Raw genomic sequence first — 25,371 nt, forward strand, 5'->3', positions numbered from 1 at the left:
AGATTCACACATATGTATAAATACAGAGTTGTGATATTGATTAGTCAGCTTTCTTTCTTGGCTTCAAATAGCTAACATTTATTAAAACAGCACCGGCCTTTTTAACCAAAGCATGTTGCTTTCAGACTATGGGTTTAACTTCCTCATGTATTTCCAACAGTATAGTTTTATCTTGCTTCATATAAGCAGTTGCTTTACTGAAAGTAATAATAATAATAATAATAATAATAATAATAATGGATTGGATTTATATAGCACTTTTCAAGGCACTCAAAGTGCTTTACAATTCCACTATTCATTCACTCTCACATTCACACACTGGTGGAGGCAGCTACAGTTGTAGCCACATAAGTACACATAACTGTGATTGAATTGAACTGAATTTGACCAATTTAATTTATAATCGCACCAAATCACAACAACAGCCACCTCAAGGCCCTAAACCCCAACCCCAACACTACCCCTTTCATGTGAATACACAGGGAAATCCATAATGATAACCAGCATTGTGTGACCGTGTATTCTGACTGCGGATGTTAGGATGATGCCCTGGGTGTGTTTAACCTGCTTACAGGGCTTGGTGCCAACTAAACCAAGTACTATTAACTGCTACCAAAGTAATCTGACTACGCACAACCTCTGCAACAAGTTTCCTAAAATTCAGCCAATTTTTCTTCCAGAGCTGTTGTGCTGAACTCACCTTGGAGAAGAGCCCAAAACAAGCCAGTGTACTAATGATGCAGTAAGCCTCAGGTGGTCGCGCTCCTCTCCCTCCTGGCTGTGGATCAGAGAGTGAAACAAATATCAAACAGCAGTTTCCAAATGAGGACACTCTGCAAAGGACAGCTTCTGAACACTGACCAATAATCTCCTGCAGTATCCATTTCTTCTGCTGCCATCGATCTCAGTCAGAACAAAGGAGAAGGTCTCACTGAAAATGGACAACAACAACTGAAAACAGGGGCTGTAGGCTGGTTTACACAGAACAGAACCCTGAATACTGCTCAAAGGTTAAAGACCACCTGATTGACATGCATTACCTGTGGTACTCTGTCAAAGGAGCCCAGTTGATGCCTTCTGGGAAACAAAAAAGTGTGATTGCCTTTAAAGTCTTCTCCTCCTCCTCCTTCTGAGATCTCGCCATTCCATCTCTCTGCAAGTAAATATAAAAGTTTAAATCACTGTTTCCAAATAGATACATACATCATATGTACAACTGATTATAACTGTACAATTGTACAAAACAAAATTAAAGGAATACTTTTTAATCAGAGTATATCATTACGTTAACTGAACCTCTCTGATATAGATTTGGACAGTTAAGTAGCAGAGCAGGTCGTTTCAGCTGCTTTGGTGTTCATTAAATTAATGCAACAATTCCCAGAACAGACATAGTTTTTTTTCACTAGTTTTGCATTTAGCCAGGGTCAGTGTCAGCACTGTTAGCATGTCAGAGAGAATATTATGCTGCCAGTAAAATGACCAAGTGATGGTCTGGCACGCATATTCATGGAGGGACACACAGACCGCCAGAGGCTAGGCAGCGCCACCCCTGACTACTATTAGGTATCAGAATGAAATCCATGGATCCACTGTCAGAACCCTGCTTTGGTGCTCTCCTTAACCAAATCCAAAATAACTCCAGTGAGAGACAAATATATTTTGAATGACTGCTCTATCTACCAGTGGATAGTTTTGCCCCTCTGGTGTTGGTGCCAATTCTTTTCTGGGTCCTTCTCATGTATTGCCATTCCATATACCTGTTCATCTTATCTGCTATAATGGCTGATGTTAGCTTCCATGTTGTGCTGAGACAGATTTTAGCCGGTAGTTGGAAAAGACGGGACCCCTCTGTGGGGATCAGGACTGTCCGGGCTTTCAGTTAGACAGTGGGTTCATGCTCATTTGGGCTGTCAGATGTTCATGGAGTGCAGTTAGTTTTGCCGCATGATGTTAGAGGCAGTGCTGTCCCTTCTCTCAAATCCTTTCTGAGTATCTTCAAAATATACACAGCAATGACATTAGAATGTCATTCGGAGGCCGGGGACTGTGAGTGTCAGCACCACAGTCCAGGATGAGACAACAAACATCCACAAGTACATCAGTAAGATGGCCCCAACTGACCGCATGCTCAGTGAATACCTCAGGCAGCAGAAACCCAAGAAAGAGGAGGAAGAGGAGGAACCATCGTGGAAGGACAGGCCCCTGCACGGTATGCACCAGCGGCAGATAGAGGAAGTGGCTGATATTCAGAAATCCTACCAGTGGCTGGACAAAGCTGGACTGAAAGACAGCACAGAGGCACTAATCATGGCAGCACAGGAACAAGCTCTGAGTACAAGATCCATAGAGGCTGGGGTCTATCACACCAGGCAAGACCCCAGGTGCAGGCTGTGTAAAGATGCCCCAGAGACAATCCAGCACATAACAGCAGGTTGCAAGATGCTAGCAGGCAAGGCATACATGGAACGCCATAACCAAGTGGCCGGCATAGTGTACAGGAACATCTGTGTCGAGTATAACCTGGAAGTCCCGATGTCAAAATGGGAGACGCCCCCAAGGGTGGTGGAGAATGACTGAGCTAAGATCCTGTGGGACTTCCAGATACAGACGGACAAAATGGTGGTGGCTAACCAACCAGACATAGTGGTGGACAAGCATATTTGGCCTTCACGATCATACTGACCTTGGGAAACTGGTAGGTAATCTGAGGTTCGTAGGTATTGCTGTCCTTGGCCTTCTTGAGGCTGACCACCACCAGATACTCAAAGAAGTACTGACCACTGGCATAGCGGTGCTGCCTGGTTGTGTTCTCTGCTGCCTCCAGACCAGGTGGCTCTGTAAGCTCAGGCTCTTTGACTCCTATGTGAAGATAAAAAAGAAAACACAAACACATTTAGTGTGCTTGATCATGCATTTCCCAATAGTTCTTATTTGTATGAATACAACACACCAGTTAGAAATTGGAGAAGTTACAACATTAAAGACCATATATGATACACACAAACACACTAATGAGAGATATAAGAGAGAGAAATGCGAAACACCAGCTACTGTTAGACAGAGCAGTTCCTTGAGACTATAAGAGTAGACTGACGACCCTATTCAACCTATGACTTGATGCCTCACACATGGTACCTGGAATGTCTAGAACTACAGTCTAAAGAGCTTGGGAAAAAAAGTGTCTGGACTGACCTGACTGAGGGGTTCAGGCCTGTACAGAAAAGCAGTGGGGACAGAGCAGCTCCTCCTTACTAAATCCTGCACTTCATGCAGAGTTGTGCTATTGAAGTTGGCCTGTAGTGTTGTTCGCCCCATCCCAGTCTGATGAAAGCTCTTAGATCATGTATAGTTCTAGTCATTCCAGGATTTATGTTTGTGACACAGAGTCATAAGCTTTCTTGTAGTTAATCTAGGTTGTGCACAGTTGGTCAGTCTGGTCTAAAAGTCTAAAGTGACTTTTCTATCTACCAGAAGTAGTTGATAAGTAAAATGCTTGACCTTGTCTTCAGCAGTCAGTTATATCAGTGGATACTGGATTTTCTCAGTGACAGTCCACAGATGGCAAGACTTGTGCCCCACACCCCACTGGTGGTACTCATCTCAAATAGGAATAAGGTGAGGTGCACAGTCTGAGGGGTGCTCCCATAACAACTTCTCCCTAAATCATCATTGCTTTGAAGTAGCAGAGATGGAGCATTGTGAAGGACATCACACTGTCACAATCTTTTCACCCAGCTCCCCTCTGACAAACAGTATAGCTTAGCAAATCCACGAACTGCCAGGTTCATGAGGAACAGTTTTTATCCAACAGCCATCACTAAACTGAACTCTGCCCATCACCCTGTGACACCAAAAACAACTCTCTCCATCAGTATAGATTTTTTAGACATTGTGATTCTGTTGTATGCAACACATGCAATGACAATAAATGTATTGTATTCTACTGGCTGGTAGCTGAACTGGACTTAAGCACTTCGAGGCGTCTGTTGTTGTGATCTGGCGCCATATAAATCAAATTTAATTTAATTCATTTTTAATCATTGTCACTGTTTCCATCTTCTCAAACTTACATTGGAAAAAATAGAAGCTCCTTTCTATAACATTTTATTCACATCCTCACTTTGCAACTACTTTTAGTCCATCCATCCATTCGCTTCAGCTTATCCTTTTCAGGTTCACGGGGGGCACCGGAGCTTATCCCAGCTGGGGTATGTCACACAGTGGAAATTTGTATCTATCTTTTATATTGGACCTGATTTTAGTGTTTACTTCTGAGTGTAGTTTTTATTTGCATGATTTTATGATGTTCCACTGTGGACCTGCTGGGTATGGGACAATTAGCTGATAGTGATCACCTGCTGAGGCATGGGTGTGTCCAGATGTGGCCTATCAGCTGTTTAAAAGACCTATTAAAAGGAAGCTAGGTGAGCACTGGGGGGAGAGAGGCCCCAGAAGGCCAGCGTGGAAAAGAGGGACCTGCTGCCTGATCGTGGGGGTGTGACGACTCATTTGGAGACCGATCTGTCAGCATAATGTGGCGACCCAGTGCCGACAGCGGGAATGGCGCCAGCAGGGCACCTCTGCATGCATTTGTGAGTAGTGTCTCCACTGCTGTTCAAAAAAGGGAAATGCTAAATGGACTGGTTCTTTGGTTCTTATGTAGTGCTTTTCTACTCTGCTTCAGCACTCCAAGCACTTTAAACAACACGCTACATTCACCCATTCATACAACACTTAAGTGCTTTCTATCTAAGATTTACACATACTGAACACATCAGGAAACAACCTTCAAAACTGGATTCAGTCTCTGGCTGCAGACTGAGGGAGCCAGAGGTTGAACCACCTGGCTGTAATGACAGTGTTCAGGCTCAAACATAAAACAGCTGCTCTGATGCTGAAAACCTTTAAATGTCTCATTTTTAAACAATAGCCTTGTATGTACAATTAATAATGGCTTTAAAATTATAATCATTCTATTATTAATTATTCAATTATACTTAAATATTATAATAAATATAGAAACATTTCACTGCCCTGATGTCTGGTGGAGACTGTACTGCACAATATTAAAATCTCTGCCCTTGATGCACTGGGTTATTTAACCAGTACTTCCTGTGTTGTCACAACAAATGCGCGAGAGGAAACGAGATTTAACGCTGGCCAAAAAAGACCTAGCATCTGCAACAGAACACTGCTCACATCAGCTCAGCGGTGCACGTGAGGTCAACCACGACTACAGTCACACATTTGGAAACTGTGTTGACATCTAATCACGACGTGTCCAAATGTCCAGCGGCACCTTCAAAAATCAGTTTTCAACAGGATAATACTCACTGTCCCTTTTGCCTTTGCGGAAGGAGGACCAGATGGCACTAATCCTCTTGAAGGGCCCTTGTCGTCCGTCATCTTCGCCTGATGGAATGGCACCTGGAGAAACCAGCAGCTGCTCAGTACTGAAAACATACGTCGGTGCTCACTTCCCCATACCTCCTCTGCTCGCTTAAAGCCTCATAAATCTCTGTCCTCTTTTCCAGCACTCTAGCTTATCAGATTTCTGTTCAGGTTAAGTCCATTAACACCATTATGCCTGAAATAAATGTGAAACTGTGACTAACATGTCCTATGAGTAGACTATAAAACTCACAAGGCAGTTGTTTTAGTTGAGCATTCTTTAAGACTGACTTTCAGTTATGAAACCATTACTCGAGTACCCAAAGGAAAGATGATCTGCACTTACCATGCTTCTCAGAAACATCCGTGATGATGTTACCCATGGGTTGTTCACCTAAACAACACAACAGAATACGTGAATGAAGATGTCCGAGTCAGCTTCTGTCTATGTTCTGTGCACGTACACAAAAAAATGACAGCTACAGGTATTTGGATTGTATTAATTAAAGTATAAGAATGCAGTGCACTACAACAGTGAGACGTTAGAAACCAATGAGCTGGAATTGAGCCCTTTAGACCCCACGCCTTAAGTCGCCCTGTGTAAATAACAAGCGTAGCTTTATGATTAGCAGCTACGATGTACTGAGACAACAGCCCCTAACATGTTTCTGTTACCTAGTAACAAAGCTTTTGCTACATAGGTCCTCTTTATTAATCCCGTGTTTATACTGCAGCGCTGACAGTCTGCTGAATCATCTGTTTGTTTTACACTCTGAGGAAGGAATTTCCCCCAACTTGTGCTTCACATCATCTCAGAATCAAAAACACTGGAGAGCAAGCCTTTTTGGTAAATAGACAGCATCAACAACAATGTGTTAAATACCATTTAAACTGTACATCACTTAAGAACTTGGTGATAGGCTGGTTTCTATCACCAAGACAAACAAAGACAAAGCTCAAGTTTATCAGTTTGTTTCAAAATCAAAAAGTATTAAAGAGGCAATCAAAGGCAGGGAAAGAAGTGCTTCGGACAACAAAATACATTTAAATATATAGTTAAACAACATTTTGTCCTACAAACTTTGGAAGCTTATCTATCTCACATCCACAGCCAAATAAAAGTGAAAGTCAACTATACCAGTGTTATTTCTGTGGGGTTTTCTTTCTATATTAAATAGATCCATCACCAAGTAAGCAGTTACCATAAAATAAGTAAATCTTTGTGTCTAAAACACAAATAATCATTGCATGGAAGACAGTTAAAGTAAGTCAGAGACATCAGCATCCGAACAAAGACTTAAATTAGTTCCCAGTGGGTTTGTAGTCAGCGGCTCTAAACACCAGTCTTTGTCGCTCCTAAGCTCCCATCTAGTGTTTTTAAGCTGCTAACCCAAACATAGCAGGCTAGATACAACCCTGTTTCCATGCACAACTGGCAGACTAAAGAAAAAGGCCAAAAAGAGAAGCCCTGGCTGCAGCAGGGTCACTTGCCTTGGGAGACCAGCACAGCAGCCATACGACGACGAGTGATCGAGATGTGAACCTGCCAGCTTGTCAAAAAATAGAAAAGTAGACAGACTGTCTACTGGCTCACCTATGAAACCATGAAAGTATCACTTCCTCTAAATAGATGGTGTTTACTGAAGGGTCCCTGAGCTCAGATAAACAGAGTGAATTTGGCTCTTTTCTAATCACACTAACCACTCACAGTACTTCAAACCACTGTTTGACCATACAATGAAACTGAGTTTTGTCCCGGAAACTTAAAGTTATCCAAGTTTATCTACCTCACATCCACAGCCAACAATTAGAATAGTATCTGGAAAAAACTCACATGCACAAGGCGATCGTGTAAACTACCAACTGAAACCCCCAGCCAATCAGAGTGTTCAAGCCCTGAACCATTTCTGTCAGTCAAAAACACTAAGTCACATAAAGAGGGGGGCTCTCAGCAGGGAGCAGGTGCTTCAAGAGTCAAGTTGCCAGCTGAACTCAAGACTTCAGGAAGTAACTAGTTTCTATCTTAAGCAAAAAAGTAAAAGTAAAGTTAAAATTAATACATCCATTATAATTCCCAGTCTCTCACACACGCATATTATTATTATTATTATTATTATTATTATTATTATTATTACTACATGCCAACTTTAAGCCAATTGCACAAGTCACCATGAACTGTGGAAGCGATAGATCGATAGATATACACATAATGCAATTAAATAATCATTTTGAAAACATATCACATCATATCAGGAGGCTAAAGTATACGCTGACTGTGTGGTTGGTGGAAAAACAGAAACAAACAAAAACAAACCAAAGACAGTTTCTAGGTTAGATTCAATCGATCCGTCTGAGCTGAACTCTGTTAAACCAAAGTTCACTTTGAACACCACAGCTCTTCTAAATCATTTTGAGCTAACTCGTTTGTGGTTGTCACTCCACTCTTTGCTGCATGTACATGTTGAGCGACCACACTCCACACACAGACAAATTGCAGCCAGAGCAGATTAAATAAGCAGCTGCAGGACACAGTCCAGGTTTCACTTCAGTCTGGCCAAGTCCCTGACAATGTTTACTGAGTCTGCAGTACACAACTTTGGCATTTGCAATCTGTTGTCCTGTGTAAACACCAGTGGCAGTGCCTTCCCACTCAGTAACTTGCAGAACTGTGCTGAATGAGCCCGCGGGACAAAAACACGTCTCAGGTTGTGTTTTAGTGTCAGTTTGACTCTTTCTTGACCCTACACACTGCTGCGTTTTTGAGCTACTTCTTTTCAGCTCTGATGTGATGTGGGTGTAAAAAAAAAAAAAAAACAGCCCTCCCTCGGGCCCACAGGGTCTTAAACATGTTATAACAAGATGCTGTCAAGTCAAAGGAGGTGATTAAAGCAAGACTAACTAAAGCTGCCTGATATCCTGTTTCCATGTTCTTGTTCATTCCTGCAGCCTTTATATCACAAATCTGCCAATTTATCTGTTTACCCAATGGAAAGTTTTATCCATGATATAGACTGTTTCCCTTCATAAGCACCATGTGTTTTCCACCTAAGCCTGCGCTGAAAAGGTGTTCTTCCAGCAGCTAATGCAGCTAAAAGCAGCCTTTCAAACTGGCTGTCATTTCACCTCCTGAGGCTACAAGGCAATCTACAGCAACATCCACAACATGCGCACAGTAGATGAACTAAAACAGATGTGAGGGCAAGCTTACAGACCATCACAGTTCAAGCTGACCACAAGCTAAATGATCATATGTGCACCTGACACAGCCCCAAACAACATTTTAGGCTCATACCATGAACACAGCATCACGACAAGCTCAACAAGTTTCATGTCACGGACTGTAAACACATCACAGAGGTCAAGTATTTAGGTCGTAACCTCCACGCTGCACTTTATGTCAGCTGTAAATGAACAGCAGAGGTTTCCCTACAATGAAGTGGAAAAACACCGATACACACATGGGCGCAACCTGTTCGAGATAAGTTACTTCAGCAAGTTTCGGCAGGTACCGTGTTTGTCGAGAAACTACACCGCTCAGTAACATCATGATAATAACTTAGGTGGACTCGGGTTATCCAGCGGTAAGACTTCTCTAATATCCAGTACTCACTCCATCTGTTTTTGGGGTTCGTCAGTCGGACTCCTTTCCGTCTCTTCTTCACAGTCTCACTCATTGCTGCCGCTCTACTGTCGGGGGTTCCTATCAGCACACTCAGTAACAGCACGGCAGTATTTTACCATCGTCATCCCGCTGCATGCTACACACATAGCATTTTAACCTCGCGCTCAACTACTATGTACGCTGAAGTAGGTTACCGCTGTAGGTGCTGCGTTCGCGTTATGTGGGACAAACGAAGTGTTGCGTGTTTCGTTCGGTTCTTCGCGGTTTTATCGTCCCACTCTTGAGGACCTGATTTGCTTCTAGAAACTACCGAGCCAAGAATAAAAAGCCAACAAAAATACCATAAAATAAGTAGAAGAAAGTTAATGAGCGGATGTTGGAGTAATGTTGTCGCAACAAACCCGATATTCATGAACGCAGCACTAGAGCCCTCAAACATTGCTTCATTTAGTTATTTTTCGACGGAAGCGGTTAGCTCTTCCAGCTGTATGCAGCAAGCAGGCGGTGACTTGAAACAGCAGCGTGCCAACTCAACTCCAACTCAAACTCACAAAGCACAGTCAGGCCTCCTTAATTGGTTTTCTGTCAGAGACATGATGAGACTGGATGACACCTCTGAGAAATACTGTTTGTTAGTGAGGGCGCCTACGGGAATTAGTGATCAGGTCAGGTACAATTAAATACGACCTACTCTTTTAAAGAATTCAGAACGCTCTAAAACTGAAAATTGCTCTTTCCACAGGATGAATCCATTTTAGATCAAAAGTGTACAACCACACCATGGTACTATGTCAATTTCAAGTCATTCTGATTTTGCCTTCCAAAATAATGGCCTGTTGAAAATGCCCATAACTTACCTAACTTTCAGTGATTTCAGAATGCTCTAAAAAGGAAATTTTCTGTTTCCACAGAATAATTTCACTTTAAATCAACAGGATACAACCTCACGATGTTACCATGTCAATTTCAAGTCATTCTGATTTTGCTTTCCAAAATAAAAGCCTTTTCAAAGTCAAGGCTGGCTTGACACAAGTGGGAAAACTGGGATGTTGTGAAACACAAAATATAAATGTTTTAATCACAGGGAATGTTATCTTCTGACTGTAATCATTGAGCTTCATGCCAATATGTCGTGTATGAACTATCGTATTTGTCTGAAGGATTGTGTATAGTCCGTGTAATAACGATGCAACCGTAAAATATAAACATTAGTACGCTTCGTTATATTTAATATTACTGTAGGCATAAGGATAAATTATGTTACAGGCTCCTGGGACGAGTTAAAGCTGGATATAATGTACATCAACAAATGAGAAACTTTAGGACATGTTTTACTGCAGTGTTGGGGAGTAACGGAATACATGTACCGCCGTTACGTATTTAAAATACAAAATATGAGTAACTGTATTTTAATTTTATTCTGCAACCTAGACATCCACATTACTCACTCTCACGTAACACATACTGTACATATAGGGCCTTGGGGGTGGACACGTTTTACAGCATCCAGAGGATGGTCGGTGTACTCCAACCCACCTCTGGCGCTGGTGCCCTACCCTCAATTTTAAATGCATTTAGACACTAAGGGTTTTCGGGAAGAGCTGTGCTGCTCTCTGAGAGGAAGCAGGAACCATGCTCTCCTGAGTTTTAAATGCACTTTAGAACAGCACACATCAACACTACATATGAGCGGGCGTAGGGAGGTTTGAGGTCTTCACTCACCCCGGTTCTGTTAGCCGTCAGGGCTGGGGGGCTGGGAGGAGGTGCTGGCCGTCAGACTGGGGTCTGGGATGTGGGGCCTCCCTGCTACTGCAGATAAGGAGGTGGTTCGCTTGCCTCCACCCCAGAGAGAAGGGTTACATCTCCTGGGTCTAGGTGCGGCTTGCCCCTCTGAGGGCGGGGGTACCTGGACCTGGGATATAGAGTATGTTTGGGGAGTGCGACTGTCTGTGCAGTGTCTATTTGTGTCTGTCTACACGTTGGGTGAGTGCCGAGTATTTGGTTGTGCATATGGGGTGAGAATGCACGTCTGTGTCCGCGTGTGCCTGTTCGTCTGTGTCTATATGTCAGGTTGGGTCTTAGACTCAACCTCTCTGGGTACATCTCAGGCCCTCTAAAGTACGGAGGCCTATCTCCCCTCACCACACTCCCTGCCGGTGGCTGATGCCCTCAGACGTTGGTGTGTTGGTGGTCCTTGTCGTCTGGGGCTGGGCGCTCATGTATGTATCGGCTCACTCCTGGTGGCCGATTGGTGGGGCCGGGCGCCTGTGGCCCAGCTGGGCTCCTTCCGGGGGGTGGGATGCCGTCAGGCCTCTGGCCTCTGGGCCTGAAGCTCGGTCCTCTCTGGCACAGCTGGCTGCCGGCAGAGCCCGCGGGCACGCCACTGCAACCCCCTCTGGCCTCTGTAGCTGCGGGGTGACCTCTCCTTTGGGGCTCTACTCAGCTATTCCCAGGAGGGTGGCATGGTTCCCCCCCTTTGGTGGTCCTCCTCGGGTCCTTGTACTCTGGGGCCTCTGGATATCTGGGGCCTGGATCTCCTCCATACCTGCTTCATACCCTGGTGGACAGGGCTATGGCTCCCCACACTCCCTAGCAGATCGTTACATGGAGAAACCTTTGGAATACAAGCATGCTGATCCACACAGGTGTACACACGGGTGTTCACAGACGCGGACTACAGCTTTCTTGGCTGCTGCCTCAAAGCACATCGTGCGCTGTCTATCTTGCGTGCTGCACAATATCGTTTATTATTTAGTATCTACTGTTATCTACTGCTAGCTAGTTTATTGTGATGGTGCTGTTTTTTTTATTATGTTGCTCTTTGTTGTTTGCTTTCTCTTCTGTTTTTTTTCTCCATACAGGTGACCCAGGTGTTTTGTTTGTTTGTTTGTTTTTTGTTTGTTTGTTTTTTCTTCTCTCTCTTCCCCCCCTTTCTCACCGTCTCTTCTCCCCTTTGGTTTTCTTTCTCCCTGTCCTATCCCCCAGTCATGTCTGTCCCGTTTCACAGCAAAATCTCCAGTGTTAAATTAACACTAGAGTGTCTATATGGGTCCACACCTCTGAGTGTTAAATACAACACTGTTGAGTGTTAAATTAACACTTTTGACAGTGTTATATGTTTAAAAGTAATGGAATACATTTTAAAAGTAACCTTTCCAACACTGATTACCTGTCATATTCAAAAATACGTGATTTTAAAAGTTAAAATAAATTGATATTCAGTAAACTTTCACGTATTAGTTTGATCTGGTTTACGATGGTTTACTTATCTACAAATGCCCTGTCATGCAAAGAAGAAGCCCGGTGTGAATGCGGCGTCTCCTCTGGGCTGAAGTAGAAAACTCTTCTGACTACAGGCGAAATTTTGCTGTTTGTATTAAAGAGGAGAGAGACCACCCGGCTCGTTCTCAGCGCTCACTTAAAAAACCTGCATCTCTGGTGTGGGTATGCATCAGTGCATCAGTGACTGTAGAATTGTCCACTGAAAGATATATACATGTTTCAGAGCAACGTATCCTCCCATTCAGTTTGTCTGTTTGAAGGAAGGGCTGGCAGATTTCAGCAAGATAATGCTAAACTGCACACTGTATCTCTCACAGCAGCACGGCTTCATAATTTTTAATGCACAGGTACAATACACAATCTTCACTTTTCTAATTATTTTAAATATTCTTTGCTATTTAAACATCTTTCAGTAACCTGCTCTGCTCTGTTTGCACACTACAACCTGGGTTTGCCACTTATCTGCACTCTAATTTTAATAACTGTACAGTACTCTGCTTTGGTAACTATTGTCCACGATGTAAATATGTAAAAATTGTGTTTCTGTTCTGTGTCCTGTTCTGTTTGTATATGTGTGTGGGGTTTTTTTTTTTTGGGGGGGGGGGGGGTTTGCTGCTGATACAACCAAATTTCCCCTTGTGGAACAATTAAAGGATTATTCTATTCTTTATTTGGTTTAGATCTACATTTTACAGTGTCGCAACACGAGCTTTGTATTTATTTTAATCTAATCTGACACTCTGTCTGGTTCCAATTAGCTTTTAAGCATTGTCCACAAATTTTCACTAGTGTTAAAGTCACAGCTATGGAAGGATTTCCAAAAGCTTAACATTCGTCTGCCAGTCAGCAATTGCCAGCCGCCTCCCTCCTTAGGGACTCCATCTGTATGGCCTCCTGAAGACCTCTGTCTTCTCAGTCACCACCAGCCATAGCTGGACTGGCCATCGGGCATACCGGGCATTTGCCCGGTGGGCCGCTGGCGATTTTTTGTTTTTATGGGCGGATGGATTTATTTATTTATTTTATTTTATTTTTTTAGGAAGGGTATATATAATGAAAGGTGTTGGATTGGCCAATTGGTCATGATCGACTCTGGGCTGGACCAATTACAGCCGAGGAGGCTGGCTGCACCCTCCCCCTTCTTTAGCAATCACGTGATTTTCGCGCATTGCATGCCGGGAACTCGTGGCAAAACAATCCAAGTACCGCATCAAATGCAAACATTTGCAGCACCGCAAAACATTCATTCTCCGGTTCCAATACCTTCTTTTTTTTCTTTGCCGCACAAAAAAGGAATGTACAAAACAAAAGGAGAACAATGCCGGTCCGTACAAAGACAGACTCGACGAAAAGACAAAGAAAAGATACGAGGAAAAAATCAAAGGAGTGAAAGAGTGGACAAAAGACGTCAGCGTGCTGCCCAACTTTCACCACGCTCAGATTTATAATTATACGCTTCTTGGAGTGAGTGCATACACTCATGAACTTTAGTAACTTCAGGTCACTGCAACAAGCCCAGGTACAGTTTACCGACGGATGGGTACAGGACCTTGAAATGCACCGTGTAGAACGAAAGACTATTGTACGTATCATAAGTTTACCAGTCTCACAAATCGTCTTCATAAATACACATTCGTTAACCGTTTATTAATAGGACCTTTGAGCTCAACGGTAATTAATTAGTAGTGGAAATAATTTCTGGTAGTGTAACAGTGTTTATGTGGTATTATTCCACTTGCCACAAATATCAGTGTAATGGGGAAACAGCGCCCCCCTCTCGGTGTGGCTGGCTGCAGTAATCGCTGCCAGTCTGCCGTAGCTATACGAGAGGTGAGTTGTATTGTTCCGCACACAATATAGCTAAGTAGTACAGACACATAAAACATGTTTGATTAGCTGACGAGCACCGAGTGTAATAAGTGCTTAGTGGACACTTGTCCAACACCAGTTTTATGTACTTTTCATTTGTTTATTAATGTGTGAAACTGTATGCTAAAGCGGAATGCTAATGAGATGTTCTGCCGTAGTGTGCTGTGCGGAGTGGTGTGTGGCGAGCCTGTGCACTGATAATACACCGTTGTTTCCATTCAGGTACATCATTTGTTGTTGCTGTTATTTTATTGTATATTAGAAATTGTAATATTGCTGCAGTAATCGCTGCCAGTCTGCCGTAGCCATACGAGAGTGTGCTGTGCGGAGTGGTGTATGGCGAGCCTGTGCACTGATAATACACAGTTGTTTCCATTTAGGAAATAAAGTGGCAACGATCGATCAGAGACTCCTTGTCTTTTTAAAAACACTACACAACGCAGAGTCGAGGAGTCTGTTTGGGCCGAACTGTTGCAGCGGGATGAAGCAGAAACCGGTTACAGTAGCATTACAGAAATGTAGCAGTGACAATAATATTTTATATTGTAATCGCAATGGACAATAAGTGATACAAAACAACTGTTTTATCCTGTGAATAAAAGTATATGTTTTTGTCAGTGTACCATGGTAATAACAGGAGTGAAACGCAATATTGTGACAATTCACTATTTATGCACAATAAACAAAGGAGCATAGCGCGACAATTTCTGTTCAGCGCCAGACTTGCTTGTAACCTATATCACCAATTATGTTAAGAAAAATGACGTATTAACTACTACAAAACTCTGACCTTTGTGGGAAATAAAATTGAATTGAATTGGAATGCTTGGAGCAGACTAACATGTGAGCTGGAGTGTTCTGAGACGTTATATTTGGTATATCCAGACCATCCATCGGCTCTTACTTCGGAAACATGGCTTAAAAAATTTCACTTCAACGACGTAATCCGATAAAAAAAAACCGATCTCTTTACCCGTCGGCTTCCTGTGGCTGTCATGCGACCGGCTATTGCAGTTAATAATACAACAGCTTCTTGCCATTTTTTGGGTTTCTTTTTATCGCTGTGTAACTGAGTTCAATTGAAAGCCTGCGTGCGCTAGTACCTCTTGCCACAAGTTCCCAGAATCCTTTGCGGTTTTATCCCTGAATGACGTCACATTTTCAATCTTTATCCTGGTGGGCCGGTCTCTAGTCAAAATGCCCGGGCCGATTTTTTGTCCCAGTCCAGCCTTGCCACCAGCCTGTTAGCCAGAGGGTTTGTCTTTTATTCTGTCATCACCAGCCCGGGCACCTAAGGAGTCCTGTCACTTCCGCAAAAGTAGCCCTCCTTGGCCTTTCTTCCATTTATGGTTTTCTAAGGGGTCCTATCCCCTTTGCCGATGCCAGCATCCAACCAAACCACTGGAGGTCTTTTTCATCTACACCAGTTGGCCACCTGTGCGGCTCCCAGAACACCTCCTCTGTTGGGCTCCTGGCCGACCCGTCGAGCTGCTCAACTCTTGTCATGGATTATCTAGCCATCACCTGAACTCTTTTTCTGCCTTGGTTTTGTATACGTCTGTTACCTGTTTTTCATTTTGTGTTTTGGTTTCAGTTTTGGTCATTTGACTTTCTCCATTGGTTTCAGCAGTGCTGCCAGGTTTCCCCTCCCCCCCGTGTTGTCTCCTCTTCTTTGTGATGTCCGTCCTCGAGGTTGTTTGTTTTCCCACCCTGCGGTTCCCTGGTGTTGACCTGCATTTGTCTTGGACTTTTTGTAACTTTGTGAATAATCAGCATTAAAACTACATTTCTATCATTTACACCTGGTTTCCTGAGTTCTGCATGTATGCTCACCACACAGCCATTTCCTGACAGCGTCTTCCTTAGAGGGAGTGGATTTGTTGAAAATAGGTCAACCTTGTTTTATGATGATTCATGAAACAAGACCTTTCACATTGTTTTCACTTCTTTTTAAAAATGACTTTCATTTTCATTCTGTATCCGAAAGCTTTTTCTTAGATTCAAACCACCAGTATTTGTGTTATTTGTCTAACTGTGTCTGAACACATCTGGAGAGAAATGCTGACAACACAGCTGCAGTACTTTTGAGGATTGTCTTTATCCACAAGAATTACAACCAAAAGTAACAAGCAAGGCCATTTTTATATACTTTATATAGTCCAGGCTGTTTAAAGACAGTGTTTGAGTGCCATGAGTTTACATTACTGACTCTGCATATTAATGGGGAACCTCTTAGATCAAAATTCCCAAATAAATTGGCTATTTAGGAATACTGCTCACCTTTGTCGGTGAGCAGTATGTTTGAGCTCAGTCATACCTAGCTAAATTTCATCAACAAGAATGACGAGTACCAGAAGCAGTCATGCATGCTCAGTCAACTAAGCATGGGGGAATCATGTGACTACATGATCTCATCTAGTCACATGACTACTTGACTCCTCCATATTTCACACATGAACTGGAAGTATTTGGGTTGTTGCTATGTCCCTTCTTTCCCCACCTTTGGCTTTCTTGGTAAAGATTTTGGTGTTTCTTCACACCTGCATGTTTACCTTGCTTCAGTGTGAGCAATGACATTTCATCTAAAATTCCCTATTTACTGTGTGTGAATAAAATTTTGTATTGTAGAAGTAGTTTAAAGTGTAAATAAAAAAAATTGTCACACACTGCATCTGCAGACGACTCTTTAAGTCAGCTGGTAGTAAGCAGTGTTGGTCAAGTTACTTGAAAAAAGTAATCATTAACTAATTACTGATTACTTCCTCAAAGTAATCCCGTTACTTTACTGATTACTTATTTTCAAAAGTAATTAATTACTTAGTTACTTTTTAAAAACACGATTTACAACCTGAATAGGTGATAAAGTGATAGATCTTTCAGCCCAATTCTACTTTTTCTACATAATCCATCATACAAAATGTAATCAAATGGAAACGTCCCTTTTTAAAACTTGTTTTATTAGTTTTAATCTTTTAACTTTATGCATCAAGCAAAAATTTAATTATATGCAACATTCTCTGACTGGAAGAAATTTGTTTAATATTTAAACCGATTTTCTGCACATTCCAGCATATAAAACATATCTTTTTTTGTGTGTTTACACTCACTCTTTCAAATAGATGCAAGTAAAACACAGCAGAAAATAAATAAAGTCAAAGACTCAGTGGTCCTTTTGCTCTATTTGCACCTGCAAAGCAGGAGTAGGGTAGGCGGAGGTTTACCCTGGTGCAGGTGTGCCGCAGTGGTCAGTGGAAGAATCCACGAGTTTCTCTGAGTTTCCCCATTACGTCATAGCTACTCGGTGCTTGCTCGGAAGTTCAGGGGTTTTTTTCGCTGTAAAAGAAGTTTTCTTCCCACGCACAACGGACACTAATGTTTTGTCACTTTTTATGGAATCAAACTCAAAGTAAGGTCAGTACTTCCACGCTTTAAACGCTGCACGCTCATACTCTCTCCCGCACTAAATACATGATCCATTGTTGATCTGCACACAGCTGTTGTCACGAACGTCGCACTTGCTTACGTCACTGTCGTGAGACATTCTCGCAAAAAAAATCACGATTTTAGTAACGCAGCGTTCCTACGGGAAAGTAACGGTAATCTAATTACCATTTTGCAATAGTAATCCATTACTTTACTTGTTACTTGAAAAAGTAATTGGATTACAGTAACCCATCTCTGGTAGTAAGTGAAGGAGGTTATTGTGGAGTGTGATAAACCGCTGATGGTGATTAGCCAGTTCTGGGCACATGAAGATGCACAGGTGTTGAAATATCCATGGGAACAATACTGAACACAGAGCTGCCCCAGTGAGTCCATCACAGTGTGAACATTAGCTAGAACTTGTAGTAGAAGGAGCTTTGCATGTTTGAGTAGAAAGGTGTTATATTAGTACCAGTCCACATTAGCATTCATGTTAAACACATACCTGTCTTCATCATGTGTTTCTCACCACCTGAGAGCTGTGAGTCCCCATCGTCATCTGGAACAGATTCTGGGATTGGAAATGAGTTTGGAGATTATTATTTATTATAAAACATAAAATCAATCAATCAACCCTGACTCAGTTTCATTCTTTACAATGTAATGTCTTGGCACTATCCTATGGATGCTGCAGTTTGATTTGGACTTGGTTTCTCGTCTCGGGCTGACTGTTTTTTCTTTTTCATCTAATCTTTTTTAACATCAGCATTGATTCTGGTTTTCCCTTCATGAGTGAATGTCTGAGGGGAAATGTCACTTTTATGTAGTTGGACCTAAAACACTCTTATTGAAGTTTTTACAGTCACCTTTCTTTCTTTGTTTTTGCCTTAAGGGCGCATGCTTCTCTTTTACAGCATTGTCACTGCTTCACCTCCAGGCAAAGGTGTTTCCTTATTTAGAGAAATGTGACTGTTCTTATATGCAGGTGGTATGCCACTTGGTTTATTTAACTCTGATTTACTAACACAGGTATGATGGGCAGGTGTGATAGATTCTTCCTTAGCCTCCCCTCGTGTGACTGAACTGCCACTGCCAGAAGGTAAACCTGTGTAAACCTTTATTTGTGAGTTACACTGCTCTTGCTAGAATGCTGGTGATTGTTTAAATGAACAATCTTCATCTTTGTTTGTTTATACACTTCTAAATTGTACACTTTGACCAGTTTAGTGATGTAAGTATGTTGGCTGAGAGACACTGTTTGTTCACTGTGGGCCCCTCAGGCTGGGGCCTATCAGTAACACTAACTCCGATGTACACAACAACAGATGGCAACAGATTAGTGATATTACTGATTTATTACAGTTAATTGGTACATTATCAAACATGGATTGATTTAATTGTCAACTTGAAAGGGCTCAGAAAACACTGTTTTCTTTTAGTGCTGTGACACTGTAAATATAAGGCCTTATTTATGAGAATATCTGTGCCTGTGTTTGCATAATGCTGCATGATGGTAGTCAGACTAGCACAACAGGTTTCTGACCTTTTCTTGATGACTCTCGCGTCGATGAAAAAGACCTGAGGCCCCTTCGCCGTGTAAATCCACCGTCTTCACTGTTGATCCTTTCTGAAGGCACAATACAAACCGACTCAATGAAAAAGTTATTACTAAGCTGAACAGAACATTCTTGATTACATGAACACATCTATGAATTTGTATCATCACTGTCCTACTTTTGACTCGGAGAGACGAGAAACCAAAGCTCCTCCTTGTGTTTGTAGACAGTTGCTGCTCCAACTTCTATAAAAAAAAATCAAATGACAACTAAGAAGAAACGACATCTTTGTAAATGTTCAGTACATTCACATTAATGCAGGAGCTGTCAGTGATGACCTGTAATAGTGCAGTAACAGAAGTCAACATGTAATAAGTTTGTGGTGTGTTGCTGAAACATCTTCAGTACGCTCTTGAGGAATGAGGTTTGTGGCACTTTTGTCTTCCTGCAAGTCCTCTGCAGACATCTGTGTATACGTAAGTGCACAACATGTCACTTTGGGGTCATCTAACTAATGAATGTATTTCTCATGTTTTAGTTACAATGACTACTGTAGAGGGAGAGGATGACACACATGCACACAGCTATCTGTGTTTGGCAATCTTTGTGAGATATTTGCTGCCATTGTTAAGTATAAGTCTAACAGCTCAGTGCCAAACTCATTCCTTACCAAGACTTTATTTAACCTGAAGCAAATCTCGACACTCAAACAAGACTTTTAAGGGGCGTAAAAAATTTAAAAACTTCCAACTCTTATATTTCAAACACTATTATTATTGAAAACAAAGATATTTAGATATATTTATAAATAAATTGCCTCACTCTAGAGCAGTGGTTCTTAACCTTGTTAGAGGTACCGAACCCCACCAGTTTCATATGCGCAGTCACTGAACCCCTCTTTAGTGAAAAATAAAATATGATTTTTTTTCAAATTCAGATATGTTTTTTTACTGGTGCGCAAAATAAGCCGTGCATGTCATGGCAGAGGCTCTGCCGAACCCCTGAGACCAACTCACCAAACCCCTAGGGTTTGATCGAACCCAGGTTTGCTCTAGAGAAAGCTGCAACCTGCAATCAGCCATTCTGCATTGCTTTTTACTTTTTATTTTGCAAGCACTGAAACTCTGGGTGTATGTGTTTGGTTTGTTTCTGTGTGTAGATAACTGTTTTAAACTACAGATTAGGGGTGGGTTTTGGTTATCGATTTATCTATTAAAATCGATTCTAGCTTGGATAACGTGATATCGATTCATTAAAATCCTGAATTGATTTTTAAATATAAATTTATTTTGCCCGAAACGCCAGAATTTCAGGTTAAACCTCACGAAATTTCAACAACCACCAAACAGCTAAAACAGTAAATGAGAGCAGTTACACGGATTCTGCACAAAGATGTAAAAGCACGGACCCCACGAAACATCAGAATCAGCGAGATGTCGCCTTTCTCACCCGACAGCACGGGCACGGTCGGGGCTGAAAGCCGACAGCTCACTGATTCTGATGTTTCGGCGGTTCCATGCTTTGTGTTTGCGCCCTTTCTGAAACTGCAGGTTTTTATCTCTCTCCAAACAATATTGACTGAACCAGCAGCAAAAGAAGATCCAAACTATGGATCACAATTCGCTTCACATAAACATCGTCATGAATTTCCTCTAACTTTTGCTGTTTTGCTTCCACCACGATAAAATCACACTTCCTGCACAGCTCTCTCTCTCTGTACTTCAAGAACAGTTTCCCATCTCAAATCTCTGTTTTCTGCATTATTCGCTGCGCTGTCGGCCGCTGTCTTTTTTTTTTTTTTTTTTATAACTTAAATGACCTTGGACAAGAGAGACTAATTTCTGCTGTTCAGTACTGAAGAAATGTAAACTTTTTAAAATTATGTAAAATTGCAGAATATGTTTAAGGTTACCTGCTATAAAAAACCGGGCCAGGAAAATCTCCTTCATGTTTTTCTGTCTGTTATCTTCAGTTACTTTGACACAAAGGCATCTGCTGTGATGCTCACTTTTGATAAAGTCTCGCAAGTGTCAGCTTTCTTTTTATAGATATAATAATAATATGGAAATGTACTGATACGTGATCAGAATTATAATATTTCTGACTGTCTGAGGCAAAATTTCTCCGAATTGAATTGTGGATCGAATCGATTCAGGACCTTGTGATCGTCACTCGAATCTAATCGATCGATTCGATTTGAATCGATTCTAGAAATCAGTGACGATGCCCAGTCCTACTACAGATCCTGGGTATCTTCATTGGGATATACATTTTGAGAGACAAGCTTGCTTATAGGATATTAAGATTCATCCTTCAGTTAATCCAAAATGCTGCAGCAAGAGTCCTGACAGGGACTAGAAAGAGAGAGCAGATTTCTCCTGTTTTGGCTTCCATTCATTGGCTCCCTGTTAAATCCAGAATTCAAAATCCTGCTCCTCACATACAAGGTCTTAAATAATCAGGCCCCATCTTATCTTAATGACCTTGTAGTACCATATCACCCTATTAGAGCACTTCGCTCTTGCACTGCAGGCCTACTTGTTGTTCCTAGAGTATTTAAAAGTAGAATGGGAGGGAGAGCCTTCAGTTTTCAGGCCCCTCTTCTGTGGAACCAGCTTCCAGTTTGGATTCGGGAGACAGACACTATCTCTACTTTTAAGATTAGGCTTAAAACTTTCCTTTTTGCTAAAGCATATAGTTAGGGCTGGTGACCCTGAATCCTCCCTTAGTTATGCTGCAATAGACGTAGGCTGCCGGGGGATTCCCATGATGCATTGAGTTTTTCCTTTCCAGTCACCTTTCTCACTCACTATGTATTAACAGACCTCTCTGCATTGAATCATATCTGTTATTAACCTCTGTCTCTCTTCCACAGCATGTCTTTATCCTGTCTTCCTTCTCTCACCCCAACTGGTCGCAGTACATGGCCCCGCCCCTCCCTGAGCCTGGTTCTGCCGGAGGTTTCTTCCTGTTAAAAGGGAGTTTTTCCTTCCTACTGTCGCTAAAGTGCTTGCTCATAGGGGGTCATATTATTGTTGTGTTTTTCTGCATATGTATTATTGTAGGGTCTCCCTTACAATATAAAGAGCCTTGAGGCAACTGTTGTTGTGATTTGGCGCTATATAAATAAAACTAATTGGACTGAATTATAGCCATCTGGCTGCAGTACACAGTAACCCACCCCAGGTTTTAAAAAATTATTGAAGAAGAAGATGATGAATGGATTGTCCATTTTTGGCTGCCATTTGGAACATTACTTGGAATTCTTCAGGTACTAAGGTGAAAATATAAACTTTGTACAGTATTCGATGTAGACTGACCGCCATGTTTTGTCCTTCTATGTAGCAAGTTTCCAAAAATAGCACCTTAAGTGGTATTTATGTTTAACACTTGTGCGTGCGTGCGTGTGTGTGTGTGCGTGCGTGTGTGTGTGTGTGTGTGCGTGTGTGCGCGCGCGTGCGCGTGTGAATAGTAAACTGTCACTACTGAATCCCAGTTGTTGATGAGTTTTTCTGACTGTCGACTGAACATACTCAGCTGAGCTGCACATACTGCATGAACATTATTGGTCCTGCATGGAAAGACAGCCACTATTTATAACAGAGCAAAATGACAGGACATGATTAGGCCCTATGGGAAAACTCCCCGGCAATATAAACCACATGTGTAGAAAGGAATGCATCGCAGTAGGATCAGTGGAGCATGGTGGAAAATATTTGAAAAATTAGGTTGCAGCAGTAAAACACAGGTGTTTTTCTTCTTTTGCCAGTAGTCGAAATGATCCCTTATTAAGCTCTGCAGCAGAATGTCCAGGAAGGCTGTTCAGACTGGGGATGATACACAAAGGCAATCAGTGCTTATTTATTATGAATAATTAGAGCTAATGCATAAAGGTGGAAATACAAGTTGGAATTTTGCTTTTTAAAAACAGCTTCTGAATCAAATTGTCACATTTAGCTGACTCACTGATCCTCTTCAGTATAAATATGTGCAATTAATCCAAACATGGTCTCCTCTTTATTTTATTACTTTATGTAGGAGGCAGTAAAGGTCTGTTCAAAGTCTAGAACAAGTCCTGCTAACATCTGTAAAGCTAACAATTACCTTTATCTTTACAATCTATTTTGTTTGATATGTACACAAGCTCCAGCATAAATGTCTATATCTCTCTTTCTCCAGTGTTAGTTTCACATCTGTTTCTCTTTGGCTTTTTATGTTTAAAGTTCAATTTAAAAGCCTTACAGTCTCGAATGATCGAGTCCTTTCATATCTAGTTCTCATGGTACCATATTATCCTGACAGAACACTTTACTGTGAGAGTGAAGGTGCACATGTGGGTTCATGAGTGTCCAATATGGCAGGCTTTCAACTATCAGCCCAACGTGTCAATGCACACATCAAGCAAATATCTCTAAAATTAGAAACATCCTGTCTCAGAGTGACGCTGAAAAACTAGTTCATGCATTCATTACGTCCAGGCTGGACTACTGTAATTCATTATTATCAGGAAGTCCTAAAATCTCCCTGAAAAGCCTTCAGTTAATCCAAAATGCTGCAGCCAGAGTGCTGACAGGGACTAGAAGGAGAGCATATTTCTCCTGTATTGGCTTCCCTTCATTGGCTTCCTGTTAAATCCAGAATTCAAAATCCTGCTCCTCACATACAAGGTCTTAAATAATCAGGCCCCATCTTATCTTAATGACCTCACCGTACTGTATCACCCTGTGAGAGCTTGTGGCTCTCAGAGGCAGAGCCTTCAGCGTTTAGCTCTTCTGGGGAATCGGTTCCTAGTTTGCATTTGGGAAACAGACACAATCTCTGCTTTAAAAATGATTAAATGTTTTTTTATGAATATATAACATCTGCAAGGTATTGTGTGGTAATTTCACAGATAGTGTATTTTATTTGACCAAAATTGCTAAAAAAAATGACAGAAAAAAATAGAAATGTATAATTTATATTATTCTTAAGATATCCACAAACTTGATGACTGTGAAAAAGAAATGCCTGTGAAATTACAGGCTTACTTCATTCAAAATATAATCAGTATTAGTTTATATTACTTTATTTACTTTAATTACTTAGTTTTTGTACTATAAAAAATGTTAGTAAGAAGGCAAAGGGTTAAATTACAAAGCTTCCTGCAACCAATTTTACATTTGTGCAGGGCGGGCACTCAACACTGTTTTTATCAGCAGTTATCTTTCAAATCAGCACAGACACACATTGCACGTTATTCTACAAGGATACACTGTGGAATTTCCAACCTTTTGAAAGAGAAGCTGAAGACTTTTGTTCAATAACAGCAACAAGAGAAAATTCAGAGGAGGAAAACTTTATAGTTTGTACCAGGTGAAGAATGAGAAAGGGACCAGACTAAGCAGTGATATAAGCACCACGGACACTCGAACACTATAAAGTTCTTGCAAAAACACCAACAATTATTTTGAGGGAGGACGAAGACCACTCACAGTGTGCAGCAGGTACCACGGTACATGTTGCATCTGTAACCAACTGTAACACACTCAAGCTAAATAGCATGCTAACATAACACAGTGTCTTTACGCCAGCTTGGCACCAAATCGTTGTGACCCGTCATATTACACAAATTTAACAAAGGTGTCAACTAACGTTTATTAAACTGTTGAACCAACTCATCCCTCTCATGAAATTAAGATCAGAGTGGGCTCGTTGTTTTTCCAGCCACCTGTACAGCACCAGTGGTAATAATTAGGCTAACGGAATTAAAAGTAGCAGCACAGGAAGTGCTTTTTTTTTCGATTTTTTTTTCTTTTAGATGTTTTTAAGGACAAGGGTAGCCCTGCGACAGACTGGCGACCTGTCCAGGGTGTACCCCGCCTTTCGCCCTATGACAGCTGGGATAGGCTCCAGCGCCCCCCGCGACCCTGAAAAGGATAAGCGGAAGCGAATGGATGGATGGATGGATGTTTTTAAGGAGAAATATAGCAAAGTGAACTGTGTTGTTGTTGTATTACAGCAGTACTATGGTACTAGAAGTGTAGCTAGTGTTTTATTAAGCTCTATTACAGCTCTATCTTAAGCTCTTAAGCTCAATATTCAAATCCATCAGTATGTGCATCTATAATTAACAGTATATTGTTTACTATTACATTTTATGGATATTTAAAAAATGATAATTCCATTATGTTTATGTCAGACTATACATAAAAACCATTATACAGTTGATACAATAAACGGTAATGA

At 41.5% G+C, this 25,371-nt stretch overlaps 1 protein-coding gene across 4 annotated transcripts in view; it reads right to left on the minus strand.

Annotated features, from left to right (window-relative positions):
* dennd2da (DENN/MADD domain containing 2Da) overlaps positions 1-25,371 on the minus strand; it is a 35,711-nt gene that overhangs the window by 7,883 nt on the left and 2,457 nt on the right. For 2 of the 4 annotated variants that reach the window (XM_085443073.1, XM_085443072.1), the window contains exons 2-11: positions 19,325-19,391; positions 19,134-19,217; positions 18,096-18,161; positions 5,741-5,788; positions 5,338-5,430; positions 2,687-2,862; positions 2,143-2,283; positions 1,041-1,153; positions 862-931; positions 701-778 (exon numbers count right to left, since the gene is read on the minus strand). In XM_085443073.1, coding sequence (XP_085299199.1) covers positions 701-778; positions 862-931; positions 1,041-1,153; positions 2,143-2,283; positions 2,687-2,862; positions 5,338-5,430; positions 5,741-5,788; positions 18,096-18,161; positions 19,134-19,217; positions 19,325-19,391 — 936 coding nt within the window. Of the gene's footprint in view, positions 1-700; positions 779-861; positions 932-1,040; positions 1,154-2,142; positions 2,284-2,686; positions 2,863-5,337; positions 5,431-5,740; positions 5,789-9,004; positions 9,267-18,095; positions 18,162-19,133; positions 19,218-19,324; positions 19,392-25,371 lie in introns of those variants that run through there. The other 2 variants (XM_085443074.1, XM_085443075.1) reach the window with 2 other exon arrangements.

Source organism: Copadichromis virginalis, linkage group LG20 (genome assembly GCF_057382275.1).
Source record: "Copadichromis virginalis isolate Kocher_CV1m ecotype Utaka linkage group LG20, C_Virginalis_male_GT1.1, whole genome shotgun sequence".
NCBI lineage: Eukaryota > Metazoa > Chordata > Actinopteri > Cichliformes > Cichlidae > Copadichromis > Copadichromis virginalis.